The sequence below is a fragment of the Diabrotica virgifera genome, chromosome 8, assembly GCF_917563875.1.
Source record: "Diabrotica virgifera virgifera chromosome 8, PGI_DIABVI_V3a".
NCBI lineage: Eukaryota > Metazoa > Arthropoda > Insecta > Coleoptera > Chrysomelidae > Diabrotica > Diabrotica virgifera.
Genome location: NC_065450.1, coordinates 68,581,135 through 68,603,684, shown reverse-complemented (window position 1 = coordinate 68,603,684; position 22,550 = coordinate 68,581,135). Strand labels below are relative to the sequence as shown.

General features: G+C 34.0%; 1 protein-coding gene across 4 annotated transcripts in view; it reads left to right on the top strand.

Annotated features, from left to right (window-relative positions):
* The window catches only part of LOC114336287 (tight junction protein ZO-2), a 390,572-nt gene that overhangs the window by 304,735 nt on the left and 63,287 nt on the right, over positions 1-22,550 (top strand). For all 4 annotated transcript variants that reach the window (XM_050657746.1, XM_050657747.1, XM_050657749.1 and 1 more), the window contains exons 9-13: positions 1,946-2,290; positions 5,048-5,276; positions 9,164-9,341; positions 21,557-21,775; positions 21,836-22,113. In XM_050657746.1, the coding sequence (XP_050513703.1) occupies positions 1,946-2,290; positions 5,048-5,276; positions 9,164-9,341; positions 21,557-21,775; positions 21,836-22,113 (1,249 nt within the window). The remainder of the gene's footprint in view (positions 1-1,945; positions 2,291-5,047; positions 5,277-9,163; positions 9,342-21,556; positions 21,776-21,835; positions 22,114-22,550) is intronic.

The window sequence follows — 22,550 nt, the reverse complement described above, 5'->3', positions numbered from 1 at the left end:
AGTTTCTATTCAGCGCAGATTACGGTTTTAACCCGGCATCCGACAGGTGAACTTTTTTGCCACTAACAGACACGTGGGGTGTGACAAACCCCAACAATTGAAAGAGTTAAAGAATCTCAAAAAATATCTGTTTAGTTTTCTGTGATATGTGGAACGTCAACATCTTGAAGCTGGTCAGAATAGTCACTATTTACACTAACATTGTCTATTTCTTTAGTTACTTCCGAAGCACTCTTGTCAATACATTCGTCACTGTCTGCTTCATCCCATAAGGACTGAAAGCGTGCTTATTCTCGTTCGTAATTCATTTTAGCTTAGACTAATAAAAAAATATGTTAAAATCAGTAATAAGTATTGTAGCGGTTTTTTTACTGTAATAACTTATAACTACAATGAAACTAGCGGTTCGTATTTATATACGACTTTATTTATATAACTGTACAGACGAATTTATTTTACAGACTAACTCTTATTTACAAAATTCGTTCCTTAATATATTGAATACAAAATACCAGACATTTTCTTGAACGTTCCAGAAAAACGGAACCGCCCATCACTAGTAATCCGTAGCTTTGACTATCGGACATTCACGAGAAATCGTTGCCTCACTCGTTCGGTGAGTCATTGTTCCAAATGTCTCTTACGTGACGGGCTGTCGAGACGGAACCTGTTATTTCACATAAGTGTTTCATCATTCATAGAAAAGTTTAATAAATTCTATAAAACTCACATCTATATCTTTATTACATTTATTTGTTTGTTTCAAGATAATTCTAAGATTCTCTTGATTAAACATTTCCATTGATTGCTCAGCATCTGATTTTATTAGGTTATTGGGTGTTTCCAATGTTTCCATTGTAATTTGTCCAATATTCACTTCTAGCTCTGGTGATTTTACTTCGTCTTCTATGACTTATATTATTTCATCTTTAGCATATATTTCTTCCATCTTTGTGTTATTTCTTTCTTATTTTTTATTCTATTTCCTTGTTTATCCTTTACTTCTTGTATATTTCCCTGTGTTTTTTCTGTTAGATTTCGTATGCTTGTGTATTGTGTTTGTAGGTCGTTTTCTTGCGCTGCTTTTTCTGATATATTTAGCATCTTATTTATATAGTTTCTTTTATCTTTTCTGGTTTGTTGTTTACTTTTGCGTTTTTTGCCTTGTATTTCCTTTTCCTGTCCTTCCTTTTTCGGATCCTTTCTTTTGTAAGATTTTTTATGATTTTCCTCCTTTCTTCTATCAATTATCGAGTATTTATGTTATCCATTTTTTATTTTCTTTTTTCAATCTGATTTATTCTTTTGTTATATTTATCATTACTTCTATAAAATGCTTCCATGTTTCTTCGACTGACTCTCCAGTTTGTTGTGACTCAGTTCAGTTAATTGTCAGTTTCTCCTTACACTCTATTATACGGCTTTCTTTCCTTTTCGTAACACTATTGTCACTCCCTTTTTGTGTTTATCATTTACGTTTGTGTTTCCAGAATATATAATTAGTTGTTGGTCTCCTAGTCGGGTTGATCCATAGGCATTCCATCGTATTTCGCTTTGTCCAACAATGTCTAGTTTGCACTTATCAATCTCTTGGCTTATTTGCTCCGATTTGCCAGTTTCGTAAAGGGTTGTTACATTCCATAATCCTATGAATATGTTTTCTCTTTTATCTTTCATTCTCGCTCTATTCCTGTTTTTAACCCTACTCAATTCCTTTCTCTTTGCTATGTCTGAAATCATTTGGTAGTGTACCAAACAGTTTTAAGTAACTGGGAGAAACCAGTGCCCACGAGAATAAAGTTCGTCCAAGTCACTGCATACTAACTATCCTAGGAATATCCTAGATGTTGCCGATAACTATCACATTTTTTTACCATAACCGAATTGAAAGTTATTGTAAATTAACTCAAAAGATAATTTAATACATGTTTGTTTTATTTTTAAGGCCGCAACAATCAAGAAGTCCAAAAAGGCATAATTCCCAACAAATCTCGCGCGGAAGAACTGGCCACCGCTCAGTTCAATGCGACCAAGAAAGAGATGTCCGCGAATGAGTCAAGGGGAAGTTTCTTCAAGAGACGAAGAAGTTCCAACCGAAGATCTAAAAGTCTCGGAAAAGAACATTGGGATGACCTACTCTTTTCAGATACTGTATCTAAGTTCCCTGCGTACGAAAGGGTTATTTTGAAGCACCCTGGATTTACTAGACCTGTGATAATGTTCGGACCTATAGCGGATGTAGCCAGAGACAAGTTACTTAAAGATTTTCCGGATAAGTTTATATCGCCACGTAAGTTTTCCAATAAATTGTACGATTTTAACCAAGGGCCTCTAGGGCCGGTAGTGCAATTTAAATATTATTTGGGTTGGTCAGGTAATAAATACGTTATTACTTTGTTATGAGTACTAATAGGAAACTGGCACATTTTTTTATTACATAATAATGTTCAGTTTTGTTTAAAAATGAGATTTCCAAAATTTCACGTCTCCTAACTTAGAAGTACAAATTTAAAATCTTCTGTGTATTTAAATCATTTCAAACAACCCAAAAAGCTCGCGAACACTTGTAATGTCACATCATTATATTTTATAATGACATTTTTCGTATGTCATTATAATAATATATATGTCTTAACAAAAACACTCAAATATTAGTCAGAAATAGTAACTATCAAAATATTTATAAAACTGAGTGTCATAACGAATGCCAAACCAAAAGAATTAATAGCGAGGACATCAAATACTATAATGATATGACGTCACGACCAGTGAGAGCGGGTTTTGGTCTGCCTGCTATAATTTGAATTTTCTCTCGATTTTAATCGTTTTTAGGGGCCAACCGAAAGACAAAAAACACTTTTTTGTGATTTATAGCATTTTTTTCGAGTTTAAAGTTTTGTGTAAGTTCCCTATTCGACCGTTTACCGACATCCACAGGGCATAAATCAATTTCATTTGTCTACAAATCTCTATACGTATTGCCTATCCACTTAGTTGCCTGTTATAAAATTTTTAGAAACAGGTAATTTATAATTTACCCAGAGACCACTTGTTTGCAAGAGGTGAATCATGGCATTGTTAAATTGGAAGAAAAAATCTTGCTTTAAAAGAAAAAGGTAATGTAATTGAATAAGCGAAACAATCCAAGTGCAGTCAAATCCAAATTGTTAGGACTTTCGAATTTCACAAGATTGGGTAAGCAAACTTTTAAAAAACCAAGAAAGATTTATCAACGATTGGCGAGCTAATTTAAAATTAACCCAGAAACGAAAACGCAGTGGGAAAGAGTCAGACGTCGAACAGGAATTAGCGAGTTGTTTACTGAGAAGAGTGTTCCAAATGTTTCTATCAGTGGTCAAGTTTTAAAAGAAAAGGCTAAAGAAATAGCCTAAAATTTAGGTAATGCGAACTTCAAAACGACAAATTTGGCTCCATCTATTAATAGGAGGACAAACTAAGTAAAATTTTCTGCTTTGCCATGTCCCTTGCCACCTTTTACATACTATTTCGCGAAAAATTAAAATTTGTCCCTTACCATTGTTTACTACCGAGCCACTCAAATATTTTTTTCTGTTTTCTGATAGTAGTAAAATAAATTTGGGACGAACAAATGAAAAATTCTACAAATGAAAAATTTTATTACCAGTTGCCAGAAACCAGAAAAATGGTACCAATAACGGTTTTAATTTAATATTATTTTATATTTTATTAGATTGAAAACTTTGACTTGTTTCTAGCAGATGTCGCTAAGACACCCATGCCATTTCGTTAGTTGCAATTCGAGGCTAGTAAGCCTGAATTATTTTAGTTTGTTCAGAGATATCTGCATATGCATTCTCTGTTGATAAACTATTAAGTTTTGACCGGTCATAGTGCTTGTAGCGCTCTCTGTACGAACTGAAATATAAGACGGCTTTGGTTTCGTTTTGCAACGAAATGAAAATATTTAAAATGTATAAACATTTTCAATTTCTTTGCAACATGAAAATGCAGCAGCTGCATAATACTCTGGTTAAATTGGAGAGTGCAGGAAGAGTATACCGGTTTCGGAGGTTTTTTCCTCATCAGTAGTCCCATATCATCTTCTCTCCGATTTCTCCAGGTATCATACTTTGGGCCTTTCCGAATTGCAAAGAACGAAATGCCGCGGATGAACTAGAGCCATCCACCGAAAAACAAAATAAGTTAATCGAAGTAGCACAGAAAACGACAATAAATATCGTTTCCATACCACCAGATTGACAACAGGTGGAATACTTTCTTTGGTTACAACCTCCCGAGATTTTCTTGGCGTCCTGAATGATTTATAATTTTTGAAAATCTCGAAATGTATGATTTACAAAAAAAATTCTCTCATCTTAATTTCCTCGGCATCCTGTATGATTTATAATTTTTGAAAATCTCGGGAGGTTGTAACCAAAGAAAGTATTCCACCTGTTGTCAATCTGATGGTATGGGAACGATATTTATTGTCGTTTTCTGTGCTACTTCGATTGATAACTTATTTTGTTTTTCAGTAGATCTTCGGCTCTAGTTCATCCGCGGCATTTCGTTCTTTGCAATTCGGAAAGGCCCAAAGTATGATACCTGGAGAAATCGGAGAGAAGAGGATATGGGACTACTGATGAGGAGGAAAAACCTCCGAAACCGGTATAGACTCTTCCTGCACTCTCCGATTAAACCAGAGTATTATGCAGCTGCTGCATTTTCGTGTTGCAAAGAAATTGAAAATGTTTATACATTTTAATTCATTTACTCTTTTGTTGAGTACTAAGGAATCTTTCTTGTTGAAACTTTTACCACGCTGAGCAGATTGGTTGTGAATTATTTAAAATTCTCTCATCTTAATTTCCTCGGCATCCTGTATGATTTATAATTTTTGAAAATCTCGGGAGGTTGTAACCAAAGAAAGTGTTCCACCTGTTGTCAATCTGGTGGTATGGGAACGATATTTATTGTCGTTTTCTTTGCTACTGCGATTGATAACTTATTTTGAAAATATTTATTCATTTTTATTTATAAATGACGTATATTTTTTTTCTTTTAGAATTAGACGCTTCTGATGTAAGTAGCAAATCTAGCAAATCGTTATCAAACGCAAATATCATCAGATTGTCAGCCATTCGAGACGCCATATCAACTGGAAAACACGCGTTGCTAGACATAACGCCTAACGCTGTAGAAAGATTAAATTATGCTCAAATGTATCCAATAGTAGTGTTCTTCAAAGCTGAGACGAAAATAGTAATAAAGCAGCTTCGACAAGGTCTGCCTAAGTAAGTTCAGTCTCTTCATTTAACTCTTTTATTATAAATGAATGAATTAAAAAGAAAATATTTTAAGTGTGTAAAATATTTAATTCCTTGCTGAGCGCTTTCCGCTTACAATGCCATCTCAGAGCTATGCTGCAACAGAATATATTAATATAAGTAACTATGAAAGTGTTAAAAATGTATAACTTATCTCAAAATTTAACCCACAAAATTTAAGTCTACAAATATAGGCCCAAAAGTACTATTTTATTTTTGTTTATAATAATAGTAGTCTCCCTTTTATACCGCTGACGCGGTTTTGAAATTATAGCAGGGTAGTCTGCTATCTCTTGGGCCTACGCTATACAAGGAAGGTAACAGGACCAGTGCTACGCTTTAGCGCCTGTTATTAACTTTGATTTTACCCAAGGTACTCATTTTATTCAGGCTGTCAACCTGGGCCTGTAACTATTTAAAAATATCTATATTATGTTGTGGCCATCGCACTGTGGTTCCAAATGCCGAAAACGTGATCATGAACCTTTAAAAGCGTATATTGTTCATACACTTCGGAATTACTTTCGTACTAAGGGTTTTTGGCGTCGCTGGTTACGAACCTGACATTATTTTTTTTTTTGAAAAAGAAAATGGCAGATCCAACATGGCGGAAAGAAATTGAAAATATCAATCAAAACGAAAATGTGCCATTTGGTCCATGGCCAGTGGAAAATGGCCAGTTGCCATTAAGTCATTGAAATGTGATCAACTCAATTTGGATCCCACGTGTTGGGAAACCTGTATACCTTACCTTAGGGCATTATCCTGTTTGCCATGTGACCATCACAGGCATTTTTATCGAAGTATGCACTTTTAAGGCATCTATATTATATGTAAAGGGTTTTTACCCAGATATTTTTCTTTTGTGGCTCAGCTAGCATCCAGTTTATCGAACACTGATGATGATTTTTTATAAAAATCGAAAACGTTTTGTTGTGATGTAGCCCTTTTAAGGGATTTTTAATAAAAAAATTTTATACCTTTTACAAAGGATTTCTTTCCAATTTTGAAAATGTTTTTGTCAAATTTGGTAGTTTAAGGTAGCTGATTACAAATCTAACATTATTTTTTTGAAAACAAAATGGCGGATCTAATATAGCCGAAATACATACAAAAATTTTATTTTAAACGCATATTTTTTTATTATAAGATACTTTTTAAATTGCTGATTACCAATACATTTTCTTTTTGAAGTACAATATTCAGAACCTATTACTTATGTACAAGCGCCCATAGATACTCAACAATCGCCAGAATCATGTAATATGTGTCATTTCCCACTTTTGTATTGAAACAACTTCCAGCAATGCAAATGCAGTTAAAGGCAGCCAAACCAGTGTTATTCTGTATCTTCTTACTGTACATTTTGTACATGAGTAAACATTATTAATCGCAGAATTATGTATTTTTTGAATGTGTTTTTACGAAATTTTGATTATTTCATGTATAATTTTACTGTTTATTCATTAACAAATTTTATGCATTTATTGTTATCAAATCTCAAGTAAACTTTTATCTTACATTAATACAGTCCGTGTAATATACTTAACGTTGCACGTCATTATCTACGTCAGAGATCTAAGTTGATATAATTGCCAAAGTACAAAAAAATCCTGAATCCGTTTTAAATCAAATATATCACATAAGTTTTGCGGAAGTGGATTATAAAACAAAACGAAATTAATATTCAATGTAAATAAATAAAAACTTTAGAAATAGAAAAGAAGAATTAAGTTATAATCTTACGTTAAAGTAAATAATAAAAACAATAAATATAATAAAAAAAGAATGTGTGTGTACTTTGTACGCACGTAAGAAGTTATACTTCTACTACATATTATGTGATTTTTAAGACAATACCAAAGATTTAAAAAAATAAAAGAATAAAACGCACACAAACACATTGAAAAATGCCACAAAGAAAAAATGATTTCTGAACGAAGCCTAGACTCACTCGTCCAATTCCACATTATTTGTCATGTGGAAAAATAGGGTAACTGAACGTTTTACTGTTTGACAGTTGTTTTGAATATAATTAAATTATGTAGTTTAAATTTTGTGGAAGAAAATATTAAAATAATAACAAAACAGTAAGAAAACAATATATTAAATGAAGATTGGTAGAACTTTTGTTGGTAATCAAATTAAGTATGTAAATCAAAGCATTACATACCTACTAGATAGATAAATCTACGCCAAAAAATCATAATTTAAAAATAATAAAAATCGGACCTAATTTGGGATTTCTCTCTAAAATCCCCATTATTGAGGAAATAAATGTACAGTAGAGCGTCGATTATCCGAACGTCGATCAACCGAACGACCACTTATTCGAACTATCGACTCCCGTGTCCCGCACTCGAATACCGAGCAAGCGTTAGTAATTGACGCTTAAAATATCTTCAATTTTCTTCAATATTGTATCCAAAAATAATTATGTTGTTTCAAAGACTGCACTTTTTTGTTTAGTTGCTAGTTGTCATTATCAAGATATAAATAAATATGTAGGTATATAAATATGGCTTTTATTCACTTGTGGATAAATATGTATGACTATAAATATGTATGAATATATTGTAGTTCGATTATCCGAACAAATCGGTTTTCCGAACACCTATGTCCCCCAATTAGTTCGGATAATCGACGCTCTACTGTATTTCAACCTAATCCAAATGTATAATTACAATATGATTATAATAAAAACTACTTACCAAATTAGAATGAGTTTTCCTTGTCCAAAATAGTCCAAAAGTCCAAAAATATAGGTATATGAAAACTATTTAAAAATGCAGTATAACTATTAACTAACTTTTGTTTGTTGTTTCTTTTCACACAAATTTTAAAACGCAACAACCATTAATAATCTAACTACAACTGTGCCACAGCCGCCATATTGAATAATTTTTGACATGTCATTTGAACATCCAATCAGAACAAAGTTATAATGCGCATGCGCCGGGATCATAGGTTTTAACATATAAAAATTCACCCTCATATCGCCGGTAAAGAAGTATAACTTCAACAAGTACTTATAGTAAAGAATAAAAACAAATATGAAGTGTCATCACCGCAACTGTCAAATAAATGTACCAATTTATGCTAAAATGGCACCTTTGTTCGATTATAGCTACAGTGTGTTCCGAACAAATGTGCTTCATAAAAACGCTTTATAATCCATTTATATAAATTAAATGAAACATATTATTGTGTATTTCTTTAAGTTAACATTAATAGAAATCTTCAAATATTATTTCTACGCGTATATAATAAAATATGCCTAGTGGCTGTAATTCCAGTGTACTCGGCAAAATGATTCTAAGAAAGAACACACCTACCACCTAAATATTTCGTGTTGGTATCATGTGCCGTCACGGGCTATGACGCGGATGACGTGCAACAGTAAGTATATTAGACGAAGTATACATGCTTGAAAAAAAGAATCTCCTTTACAGTGATAAAATTGATAAACTACAAAACGTTTTACAGCGTTTTCAATGTACGCTTTCTTTTTAGTTTCACTGCCGGCCAAAATAACATCGTACATGGACATGGCTCACTTCTCCCTGAGCTATGAATAAGACTCGATCCGGTCTGATCCGTATACCTGCGTATTACGACTCTACGATAGTATAAGAAAACAACTGTAAACATGAAAATCTCTAAATAGGGATTTTTTTATTTTACCCCATGACCACGTTTTCAGCATTTAGAACCACTGTGCGGCGCTGGGGTCTTTCGCTGTCTGCGTGGAAGTCAGATATTCTACCGCCTGAGCTCTCCGGCACTAATGTTTTTCTTCAAAACTTAAAAAACTTCCGTTCCTGAGTTAGTTACAAAATTTATTATGTTTGTAGGTCTGCCCATAAAAGTTCGAAAAAACTTTTGGAACAATGCCAGAAACTAGACAAAGTCTGGGGCCATATATTTAGTGCCATGGTAACTCTTAACGATAATACTGATACATGGTACCGCAAGGTTAGAGAAATTATAGATAAACAACAAAGCGGTGCTTTGTGGATGTCAGAAAGCAAGGTAAGTGTATTTTGTTCCAAAATCTCGTATTTGGATGCTGTAAATATGAATTTGATTTAAAGTAGATACTAGATATGAAAATTGTATATTTATTTTAGATCTTTGTATTTTGTGGTATATAACTGTAATATTATACGTTATTATCCGTATATTAGCCGTTTGGCCCATCAAGATTCACGGTTATATATTGATCATCATATAATTCAAAGAGTACCCAGTTTTAAATATCTTGGTTGTCATATTACTGAACAATAGATCCAGGTAAAGAGATAAAATGTAGAATGGAGATAGCCCGCACGACATTTTTAAAAATGAGGTCATTCTTCTGTAATGATAACTTGCAACTTCAATTTGGTCAGTCCTCTTGTATGGTGTCGAAGCATGGACATTAAAAATATCCACCATTAATCGTTTGGAGGCCTTTGAAATGTGGCTGCACAGACGTACACTGAAAATACCATGGACGGCTATGCTGACAAATGTGGCAATCCTTAGCAAATGCTGCCCGCGAGCTGCTTGATAACATCAAATATAGAAAGATGGCCTATTTTGGACACGTAGTAAGGGGAGACCGGTATAATATTCTTCAACGTATTATGATGGGTAAAATCGAAGGACGCAGCGGAATTGGTAGAAAGCAGGCCTCTTGGTTGAAGAATATCCGGGAGTGGACAGGAATAAAGAAAGCAGAACAACTATTTAGAATAGCTCGAGACAGAGACAGTTTCGCCATGTTAATCGCCAACGTCAAGGGGACTTAATAGGGCACGTTAAGAAGAAGAAAGGAAGTAAAGCTGGTGTAGCAGTAAGCAAAGTGAATAAGTTAATATTCGGGAATACAAAAATCAGGATTTAGAAAACGATAGCGCAACCTTCGATTAGGTATGCCTGCAAAACTTGGCGGAAATGATGGAAAAGAAAGATATTACGCAAGATATATGGAGGAGCAAAGGACAATGGCGGCGTGTGGAAGAGAAGAACAAATAAGGAAGTAATGGAGCTCTACAATCAACCAAGCATAATACGAAAAGTAAAAGCACAAAGAACGCATTGGATGGAACATAATAATATAACTTTCAATCTTAATAACCTAAATCCACGTAATAGGGAAATATCTTCGGTAAGATACAATATAGGTAAAGCAAATTATGAACTATTAAAGTCTGAGTTTCGACCACCTTGTCTGGTACAAAGGGGATCTAATATAAATATTGCAACAAAAGAATTAACCAAACAAATTAAAAAAGCAATGGATATAGCAATACCAAAAATAAAAGAAAATAGTAAAGTAAAAAACTCAGCCTGGAAGGAAAACCTCACAAGAATGAGAAGCAGAGTTAGATATGCGCGAAAGCGATATCAACGATGTGGTATCTATCTTGAGAGGCAAATCCTTCTAGGTGAGTATAGAAGACTAAAACAAGAATATAAACAAGAAATAAAAATAACAAAAGCTAAAAGTTGGGAAACCTTCGTATCAAGACACTTAGAATTAGATATGTGGGGAATACCATATAAAATAGTTTCTAAAAAAATTAGATGTCCGACAATGCTTTCTACTTTAAAAAAAGAAGATGGAACATTTACAGAAAGTTGGGAAGAATCGGCCGAAACATTACTTAATGTATTATTACCTCCAGATAAATTAGAAGGAGAAACAGTAGAACAAAGAAATATAAGAGAAGAAATGATACAAGAATACCAAATAGAAGAAGAAAGAGAAATAGAGGAATTCACAGAAGAAGAAGTATATGAAAGTATGAGAGAAATGAAAAGAAAGAAGGCACCTGGACCGGATAATATTCATGTTGAAATACTTCAAGCATTGTCGGAACAAATAATTCCAGTACTAACATCATTATATAATGAATGTCTTAGACAAAGAAGGTTTCCCAATAATTTTAAACAAGCAGAAGTTATAATAATACATAAAGGGGAAGATAAAGATCCTGCCTTGCCGAAATCATACAGACCGGTATGTTTATTGAATACAATGGGAAAATTACAAGAAAAATTACTATGTAAAAAATTAAATCAAATAAGAACAGAAATTGGATTACATCCTGGTCAGTATGGTTTTAGGAAAGGTAGATCAACAGAAGATGCAATAAATAAAGTATTTGAAATAGTAAACGAAAGCATAAAAAAGTATGTTTTAATGATCTTTATAGACGTGTCTGGGGCTTTTGACAATCTTTGGTGGCCGTCATTCTTTGAAAGACTTCGAAGAATGAGATGTCCAAAGAATCTGTACGGAAGTCTCAGAAACTACTGTCAAGACCGATATGCAAGCCTAAGCTGTCCAACAGGAAAAAAGACAAAACATATCACAAAAGGATGTCCACAAGGATCAGTTTGTGGACCTATGTTCTGGGATGTAATGCTAGAGGAACTGTTGGAACAATTGACTATAGATCCTGAAGTGCTTGGAAGCATAGCATATGCAGATGATTTGTTGTTGATCATAGATGCAAACTCAAGAAGAGAATTAGAAAATAAATCAAATGAAATATTAATAAGAGTAAATGATTGGATGAATAAAGTAAAATTAACAATATCAGATTCAAAAACAACATATAGTTTAATAAAAGGAAATTTAGAAAGAGATCCAATTATAAAAATTAGAGGGAAAACAATAAAAAGAAAAATGGAAACAAGATATTTAGGTATTATAATAGACGAACAAAAATTATTTACAAAACACATGAATTGTGTCTGTGAAAAGGCAACAAAGATCATGCATAGCATTGCTAGTCTAGCACAGAAGGAATATAGAATTTCGTTCCGACAGATGAGAATATACCTAAGTACAATACTTGCATCAATTGTAGGGTACGGTTCAAGTGTATGGGCACATAGATTAATAAATAAAAAAAACGCAGAAAAATTAAATAGAGCTCAGAGAGGATTTCTTGTAAGAATGACGGGAGCATTTGGAACAACTGCAACACAGGCACTCACAGTTTTAACTGGAGTAATGCCAATGCATTTAGAAACACAAAAAAGAGCATGTAATTATTGGCTAAAAAAAGAAAAATATGAAAAAATAATACAAATAATAGGATTAGATATAAGAAATAAAAGAGAATTAAAAGAAATAATAAATAGAAAAAGACAAAATGAATGGGAAAATTCAACAAAATCTAGACGTTTATACAATTTTATACCAATATTAGAAAACATTCCAAATTATTTTAATCCAAAACAAGGTTTAATACACTTTTTAACAGGACATGGACCGTACCCAACATATTTGGAAAGATTTAACTTAAAAGATGATGCATATTGTGAATGTGGAGAACTAGGTACACCAGAACATATAGTGTTACATTGTGAAAATACTATAGAAAATGAAGAACATAGAGAAATGAGAAGAAGATTAGAAAGAATTGAAATAAGAGATATATTACAAAATGAAGAATATTTTGAAATATTAAACAATCTCACACAAATAATATCTAAAAAACAACAAGAAATCTATAATAATAGAAGAAGACAACCAATAATCCAACCCTGATGAAGTTGAGTAAGATAAAGTTAAAATAAATAAAATAAAATATAAATTCAAAAATAGATATTTACAATTATAATAATAATAATTCAATATAAAATAAATAAATAAAAATAATAATTCAATACATAATTCATAAAAATAAAAAAAAAAAAAAAAAACTACCAACTCTCTTCTGAAAATAGAGGGACTGTCTTTATAACTTAGAAGGGAGTTGATAGTACCAAAAATATTTTAAATTGTTTATTTAAATTTGTTTGTTATACGTAATTAATAGAATATGGCAAATTGTTATTGTAAAAATAGATTTAATAGTTGAGTAAAAAATGTAAAAATATAAAAAAAAAATATCTGTAATCCCATCAGGAAAAAACGACCTGGATTAGTCACTAGAGGCCAGGTCATATGTATAAATAATAAATAAATTGGATGGAACATGTTTATAGGATGACCACAAAAGTATGTTAATTCTTTAGGAGGTACAGACAGAAAGCGCAGAAGAGGAAAACAAAAAAAGTGGTTAACAAAGGTTAAAACCGATGTAAAAAACTAAAAATACAGGACTGGGGGGAAAAGACTAAAAACAGAAATGAGTGGAAAAAAATAGTGAAGAAAATAGAAGCCATGGGCGTTCAGGACGGAAAAGTTGTCATACAGGGTGTCCAGAAACTCTGCCGACAAACGAAGACAGGAAATTCCTTAGGTAATTCTAAGACAATTCAATCTAGGAGCTAGAGCTCTTTGAAGATGGCGGCTTGTAATTAGTTTTTCTTAAATACCTCCAGAACGCTTCTAGTTAGAAAAACGAAAATTGGTGCGCATATTTATGTTCCAGAGATAAATCGATTCCATCCATTGCGAATTTCTAGTATTGGTCATAGGCGTCCATTTTGGGTAGGGCAACGGTTATTTTATCGCATAACTTTTTTGTCTTTAAATTTTAAGCATTTTTGACTTTGGATTATTAAATTGTGAGGTATTCTAGTGCTAAAAGGTACTCTTGCTTCAAGTTGATAGGACACACCGTTTTTTAATAAAATCGATTTGAAAATTTTTCGTCCCTTAAATTTGAAAAAAAAAATGAAAAATAGTTAAAAAAAACGGTGTATTTTACCAACTTACAGCAGAAGTAACTTTTACTACTAGAATAGCTCATAATTTAATAATCTAGTTTCAAAAATTCTTAAAAATCAAAGACCAAAAAGTTATGCGATAAAATAACCGTTGACCTACCCAAAACGACGCATATGACCGGTACTAGAAATTCGCAATTAATGAAATCGATTCATCTCTGGAATATAATTAAACGTATAAGTTTTCGTTTTTCTAAATAGTTTTTTTAAATATTTTTTTTTTGAATTTATTTTTTTGGAATTCAAAAAACGAAAAATTTTCAAATTAATTTTTCTAGAAAACGGTGTATCCTATCGACTTAAAGCAAGAGTAGCATTTAGTACTTACCTAGTACTCATCTAGTACCTTACAATTTAATAATTTAGAGTCAAAAATGCTTAAAAATTAAAGACAAAAAAGTTATGCGATAAAGTAACCGTTGCCCTACCCAAAACGGACGCCTATGGCCGGTACTACAAATTCGCAATGGATGGAATCGATTTGTATCTGGCAGATAAATACGCATACCAATTTTTATTTTTCTAAATAGAAGCGTTCCGGAGGTATTTAAGAAAAACTAATTACCAGACGCCATCTTTAAATGCTCTAGCTCCCTTAGGAAACATTTTCGGACTAGGTGAATTGGGTTAAATTGTCTTAAAGTTATCTGAGGAATCTCCTGTCTTCGTTTGTCGGTAGAATTTCTGGACACCCTGTATACACATTTTTTAAAATAAATTTATAGAGCAATTAAATACAGATAATGTTAGTTTTACATTTCTAATACATAATATATTTATAATCTGATAATAATAATTGCTTGTATTGGTTTAATGGTATACTGTATATTACATACTGTTTATATGTGTGGGAAAGGAAAATAATTTATAAACGAAGGGGGTCTTCGATATGTTTTGTGTAGGAATTATTAAACTGGTGTTGTGGTGGTATTTTTGGTATTTTATTCTATGTTCTTTTGCAGGGTCAAGACTTCTTTTCCGAAATTTCCTTCCCAACAATATACCTTCAACCCCGCATTGCCCCCAGAACCAATTCTCTACCACACAGACATCGCCATTCCAGAAGCAGATCGAGAAAGTGCGCGCTCTCCATGTACAACTCCCCCCAATTTATCCACCGCACTTCGCCTTTTACCTCTTCCTATTATCCACCCGAGAACTCCTCCCTTTTGTTAAGGATCTCCAGTCAGAATAGCCTTTTGCCTGAATCACACCAAAATGCAAGTAGTTATTAGCAATGTAAATCTTCCACTGCACGAGAACAGATTGATATAAAACTAGCCTTTGATAGATTGCGTTACTTGATACCGAATTGCTCTCAGTTTTGACAGTTGCCATTCATGACATGACGTCTATCAAAATTTTAAGCCAAAAAAACTATGAGTTTGATTTTTACAGCCGAGCCGTCAGAAACAAATAACTGTTGTGTTTTCGAAAAAATGGAAAAAATCGAGTATCGTTCAGTGATAAGTTCCTTCAAAAAATGGGGTAAACGAATGTGCAAATCAAAGTAAACCTGGATGAACTATATGGTGAGGCTGCACCTTCGTTAGCAACAGTAAAATTTTGGAATGCTGAATTTGTGCGTGGTCGTACGAGTGTTTTTGATGATGAGCGTCCCGGGAGGCCAAATGAAGTCACCACACCGGAAATGATCAACAAAAAGTCCATGACATGATTGTGGCAGATCGTCGAATCAAGCTCCGCGAGTTAGTAGAGGCCCGAAACATTTCTTACGAACGCGTACACAACATCATTCACGTTTGCTGACAATCGACCAAATGTGAAAACGCTTCGGAGACGCATTTGGCGATTATACGAAGGATTTTTTCGCCGATTTATCACAGTTGATAAAACCTGAGTGCATTATTACACACCGGAAGGCAAAAAGTGCACATTTGGCCGGCAAAGTGATGGCGACTGTTTTCTGGGATGCGAAGGGCATCATCCACATTAACTACATGGAAAAAGGAAAGACAATCAATGGCGGCAGCGTTATTGGATCGATTCGATGCCAAATTGCGTCAAAATACCCCGGTTTGGCATGCAAAAAGTGCTCTTTCACCAAGACAACGCACCATCTCACCGATCAGCCGTCGTCATGGCAAAATTACACGAATTGGGCTATGAATTGGTTGAACACCCACCATAGTCTCCAGATCTTGCCGCCAGTGACTTCCTGTTTCCAAACCTAAAAAAAGGCCCGGAGGACGCCGTTTCGCAACAAACGATGAAGTCGTCGCTGAAACTTCAGCCTATTTAGAAGAGCTCGAGCAAAAGTACTATTCGGAAAACATAAAACAAACCTTTTTCTAGTAAAATCGACTGGTTAAGAATGAAAACAGTTATTTACGTAATACATCAAAACAGGTAAATCGCATTCTCCAGTAAAATCTAAAAAGGTTCTAAAAAGAATGTTTACATCTTAAATCAAACAGGCAATAAAAAGTTTGATTGCGTGATTTTACAAAAAATAGGACGGAATATTCGGCGGTCAATCGAGGTCTAGGAGCTTCACAATAATTTGATAATAATAATTGCTTGTACTGTATATTGCATACTGTTTATATTTGTAGGAAAGTAGATCAATTTATAATAGGAGGGGGGCTTTGATATATGTTTTGTGTAGGAATTATTAACATGGTATAGTGGTGGTATTTTTATTGTACGTTCTTTTTCAGGGCCAAGACTTCTTTTCCGAAATTTCCTTTCCAACAATATACCTTCAACCCCGCATTGCCCCCAGAACCAACTCTCTACCACATAGACATCGACATTCCAGAAGCAGATCGAGAAAATCCGCACTCTCAATGTACAATTCTCCCCAATTTATCCATCGCACTTCGCCTTTTACCTCGTCCTATTATCCTCCTGAGAACTCCTCTATTTTGTCAAGGATCTCCAGTCAGAATAGCATTTTGCCTGAATCACACCAAAATGCAAGTAGTTGTGGTGTTTTTTCTAACAAATTTGGTGCTTTTGAAATGTCAACTAACACGCATGAGCATGAGAATGAACACTCATTCACTGGTCCCGATTTTTCTATTAATAACATCGTGGCTGGTAATGATAGTCTCAATATTTCGGCACATAAATATTTTAAGTATGATTTTGATACCAACAACAATAAAGACAGTTTACAACCCTTATACAGCAATAAAAAATCTACCCAAGACCAAAAGGCATATTTTGGTGATGTTCTGAAGCCTAATCATGTTAGGAATGAGCCTATTTATTATGATATTCAACAACACTATGTGGAAGATGTTAGTTTTTCTCCAAGAGATGATTTGAGACATCTTGTTATAAGGGAAGAAATTTTTGGGGAAGTTTAATAATTTTATGATGAGTAGGTTAATAACATATAGTTCTTTATTCATATTGTATTGTATATATTCTGTATACAGGTTGTAACAAAAAGACTGGTCATAAATTAAATCACATATTCTGGGACCAAAAATAGATCGAATGAACTTACCTTAGTACAAATGTGCACATAAAAAAAAGTTACAGCCCTTTGAAGTTGCAAAATAAAAATCGATTTTTTCCAATATATCGAAAACTATTAGAGATTTTTTATTACAAATAGATTTGTGGAATTCTTAACACAGATTACATACAGATCTTAAAAAAAAACAGTTAAATTTATGCACCTCACAAAAATTTTATGGGGGTTTTGTTTCCTTAACCCCCACCCTAATATTTGTCTATCTTTCAATTAAATTATTATTGTGGTATTGTGGTCCCATTAGTTACACAATGCTTTTAAAACTTTTTGCCTCGTAGTACTTTTTCGATAGGTCAGTTTTTATCGAGATATTTCGAATATTTCTAAAATCCACCACATATTTTTAAATGGTTAAGTAAGATTATTAGACCTGGTAATAATATTATGAGAATATTATTCTATAATTTGAGAGAAAGGATTCGAAATATCAACATTCGTAAAAAAACAAAGATCAGTGATGACGCAGAACGTGTAGCAAGGCTCAAGTGGCAATGTGTCGGACATGTTGCCCGAGATAATCCCGAAAAATGGACACAGAGATTAACAAACTGGAGACCAAGAAATGGAAGCAAATGGAAAAGGCCTATTGGACGAACACAGGTTGAAGAAGAAGATGAAAATTCTATAATCTTACTTAACCATTTACAAATATGTGAAGCATTTTACAAATGTTCAAAATATCTCGATGAAAACTGCCTTATTAAAAAATACTAATAGGCAAAAAAGTTTTAAAAACATTGTGTTTAACTATGTAGGTTTAGAATATCTAGGACGTGTAATGAGAAGCCAAGAACGTTACGGCCTTCTCCAACTGATTCTTTAAGGGAAGGTAAATGGTAAAAGAGGACCGAGAAGAAGACGCATTTCCTGGCTTCAAAATTTACGAAAGTGGTATAACACGACTGCCACTGAACTATTCCGCGCTGCGATAAAGAAAGTCAAGATAGCAATTATGATCTCCAACATGCGGAGCGGATAGGCACTTTAAGAAGAAGACCATAATAATAATTTAATTGGAACGTACAAAAATATTTGGGGGTGTTTAACACGTTCGGTGACCATCTTGAACAAGCTCCACTTGGCTGGTACCACGTACTTAGATCGTTCATTTAGTAACACAGTACTACTGACGACACTCGTGCGTCGTCGGTACCCTCAATGAAACCGTCGGGCCGACACTCATGCGGCATGGGCACCGAACGTGTTAAGGGAACAAAACCCCCATAAATTTCATATAGGGTGTACGAATGTCACTGTAAAATTTTCAGATGTTTCTACCATAAGAATGCCACTTGTCCATTTTCAATAAAAAATCTATAGTTTTCGATATATTGGAAAAAATCGGTTTTCATTTTGTAACTTCAAAGGGTTATAACTTTTTTTATGTGCACATTTGTACTAAGGTAAGTTAGGTTCAATCAAACTATTTTTGGTCCCAGAATAGGTGATTTAATTTATGACCTGCCTTTTTGCTACCCCTATGTTTTTATTCGAATAATCATTAAGGTTTTTTTTAATTTTGTTTAGTGTATGTGACTTAAGAGCACACAGTAGCGATCGACAGGTAGCAACGAACGCGGTCCAAGATTGCGAAAGTTCTACGAACTTTCAAAAGTGAGGCAACAGTGCGTCGGTAATTCGACACTGACAGTGACGTTTATACTATCAAAAACAATAATTTTTATATACATAGGCGCGAAATGTTGCCAAGTCAGTGACGAAAAAATAGATTTTTAGTAGTTCCAATGTGACACAAAATCTAGGCACGGGATAAAAAAGTTTATTTGAAGAAAGTGTATTTTTCTCCTTTCTTAATGGCGGTACAGGCACCTTTTTTCAATATTTTATTTAGTTATAGAGTAATGTCCACATACTAACATATTTCTGAAATTGGGCTCTGTACCGCCATTCTTTATTATATTACGAATATGTGTGCCAAATATCTCGACAAAATATTCAAAATTAGAGCCGCAATCTTGGAACGCGTTTGTTGCTACCTGTTGATCGCTACTGTTTGCTCTTAATTACATTTATATAAAAATATGCCATTCAGATGAAAATAATTATTAGAAATACGGTTTATATTCTTATATTCCTATACCTTAAACGATTACAATTTTTCTTGATGACTGATATACTTGGAGCTAATTGAAAAGCATACAGAGTCAAACAACCAAATGGAATATAAATTCGTTATTCGTTGTGAATATTAAGAGAATCCCGAAACAATTTAATTTTCGGTTTTAAAATGACATCTTATGGCATACAAATTTCATCTCTAAATTTAATATCATTTGGTTGCTGTCTCTACATTTTTAATTGATGCTTTTTGTTCAAACAAAGAAATTACAAGAATTTCAGTAGCGAATATTCCCTCCGCTGACAGTGATATTAGATTGCAAACGACGAGGCATGCTTTGGATCAGATTTTGGATCACGTTATGTGGAAGATTGTTTCATTCCTGCACCAATACGTCGAGAAACTCTCTTGAATTTCTGAGGGCCGGCACATGACTCGGTAAACGTCTCTTCATCTCATCCCAAACATGCTATATGGGATCGACATCTGGACTGTGAGCAAGCCAAACAAATCATTTGATTTGAACCTCGTCAAGATACTAAGTAACTAACCGAGCAGTGTAGTCTTCATGGTCTTCTAGAGCCTGTGCTAGGTACATATGCGAAGTCAATGTCCCATTCTCAATAAAGACTAATTCCGTGCAAGCGTCAAACGATATGCCTCCCCATGCCATAACTGACCCTCCACCAAATGGAAGCCCCTCGGCAACACATGCTTGAGCATATCTCTCGCCTGGACGTCACCACACTCTTACATGTTAAACTGAGCCCGTAAGACAGAATCTCGATTCATCGGAAAACAATACACGGCTCCAATCCTGTATTGTCCAAGCCAAGTGTTCTCGTGCAAAATAATTCAATCTGGTGATTCAGCGTCCACGGGAGAGAGGCGGTCCAGATGCTCTAATTCTAGGAGATAAGCCAGTAGCATGAAGTCGCCTCCTAACTGTCCATTCACTTTTACATTTCTCACTTTTTGCAGATGATTTCGAATGAAAACTGCTGTGACCGTTCGGTTTCTCAAAGTACTAGAAACGACAAATCGGTCATATCTAGCAGTTGTAACTCTGCCTTGGCCTAAACCAGGTCTTTGAGCAAGCGACCGGTCTCTTCGTACCGTCGCCATACTCGTTGCACACTCGAGAGACTTAAACCAACATTTCTCGCAGTTTCGCGATGAACAGAACTTATGTTCATTGCAATACACACACTACATGACTACATTGATAACACTACACAAACAATTTACAATTGACATTAAAACAACAGAAACAAAAACTATGCTGATGATGGTTTTAGGGTCCTTTTTATCTCAAACGATGAGTGACACTTGGCAGACGTCAATAGACCAAGATGGTTGCTGTTTAAGGTTTCCTGTAGGGATTCTTCCTGCTCCCGGAAGGTATCCTCTAACGTCGGCTTTAAACCTTTTCAATTTTACAATGTAAATTGAATTCTAAATATAACCACTGTTTGGTTCTGGGCCTATTTAGCAAGTACAAGAGTTCACTGAAGATGGACTGATAGGTCCGAAAACGTTATGAACACATTTATGTAATCCATTTGGATTTTTTAAGATTTTTAATTAAAATATACCTACTACTAAGGAGTTTTTCACTTCGATGTTTGTTATCAAAGTTATTTATTGTGTAAAAGAGCATGCACCAACTAGTTATGTTTAACTGCATATTTAACAGCAATTCATTTAGTAATAATTATAAAAAATATTCGTACCACCCTTTGTTTTTAATTTTCTGATTTAACAACTACTGTCACTAGTTTTTTACACATTTTTCATAAATGTCATGAATTTGAATTTTGTTATTCAATACTTTAGTGCAATATAAATCTTTAATCGTGTCTGAATATGTTTTTATTATTTTCAAGCACTATATTGAATAGCAATCTTCGTTTTGTTTTTGTTTCTCGCATCTGCATAATATGTGTTTATAACATCATTTTGTTATTAAAATACTCATTACAGCCCGAAGAATCACTATCAGACGATTTCCTATTTCCAATGTCTTCTCTAAGGCTGTCTTATGCTAGCTCACCAGAAAGTGATCTTGAACACAGTCCTGGACCCCCAACGTCGCCATCCTTAACTGGAAATGGAAATCCGGGAAGATTGACGAAAGCTAGTTCGGATCCTAGTGTAGTGATGCCGGATAGTAGCACAAATGATGTACTACCACCCTATCAGGTAATTTATCAATGTTGTTGATATATCTAAAAATACTGATTATCGTCTTACATTTTTCAGCCTAGTTACGATGCCAGATATGGATTTAACAACCAAGAACAGCAACAGCCACCTTCAGACCCTCAACTTACTCCAACAGATTCTCCCTTAGTGAAGGAGGCTCCTTTTGCTCTTTCCAATCCAGATATTCCCTCAGGAATAGATCCGCAAAGTCCGTATGGAAAAACTCAAAATTTTAACGATAAGGTTCCTATGTACACGTCGGAGTCTTATCAGAAACCGGACTATCCCAAAATACCGGATCCTAGACACGATCTCTATGCAGCTCCTGAAAGAAAGTAAGTAAAACATAACCCAATAAACAATCATTTTCTACTTTTTGGGGAACATTTTTCATTTTTTTTAAGTTATACTTCTTTAAGGGCTATTGAGAGAATTTTTATTATTCTGTACGCATGCGCACACAGACAGTATGTAGTTCGTTGCTAATCTTTCAAGTTATGTATGTATCAGCGCAAATAAGTCATTAAAAGAATATAATATTAGTGTTTTTAGTAAATATATTATTTATTATAATTTTTGTGTCTTTGGATTTGTCTTCCTCGGGAGTAAGATAATTATAACATTTTTCTACTTCACTTGATCTATTTGTCACCGTGATTTGTACTTATGTCCGAGATGTCACGTACATAGAGCGATGATAGCTTCGTTGGTAGAGCATTGGACCAGAGATCGAGAGGTCCTGGGTTCAAGTCCGACGATTCATATTCTTTTT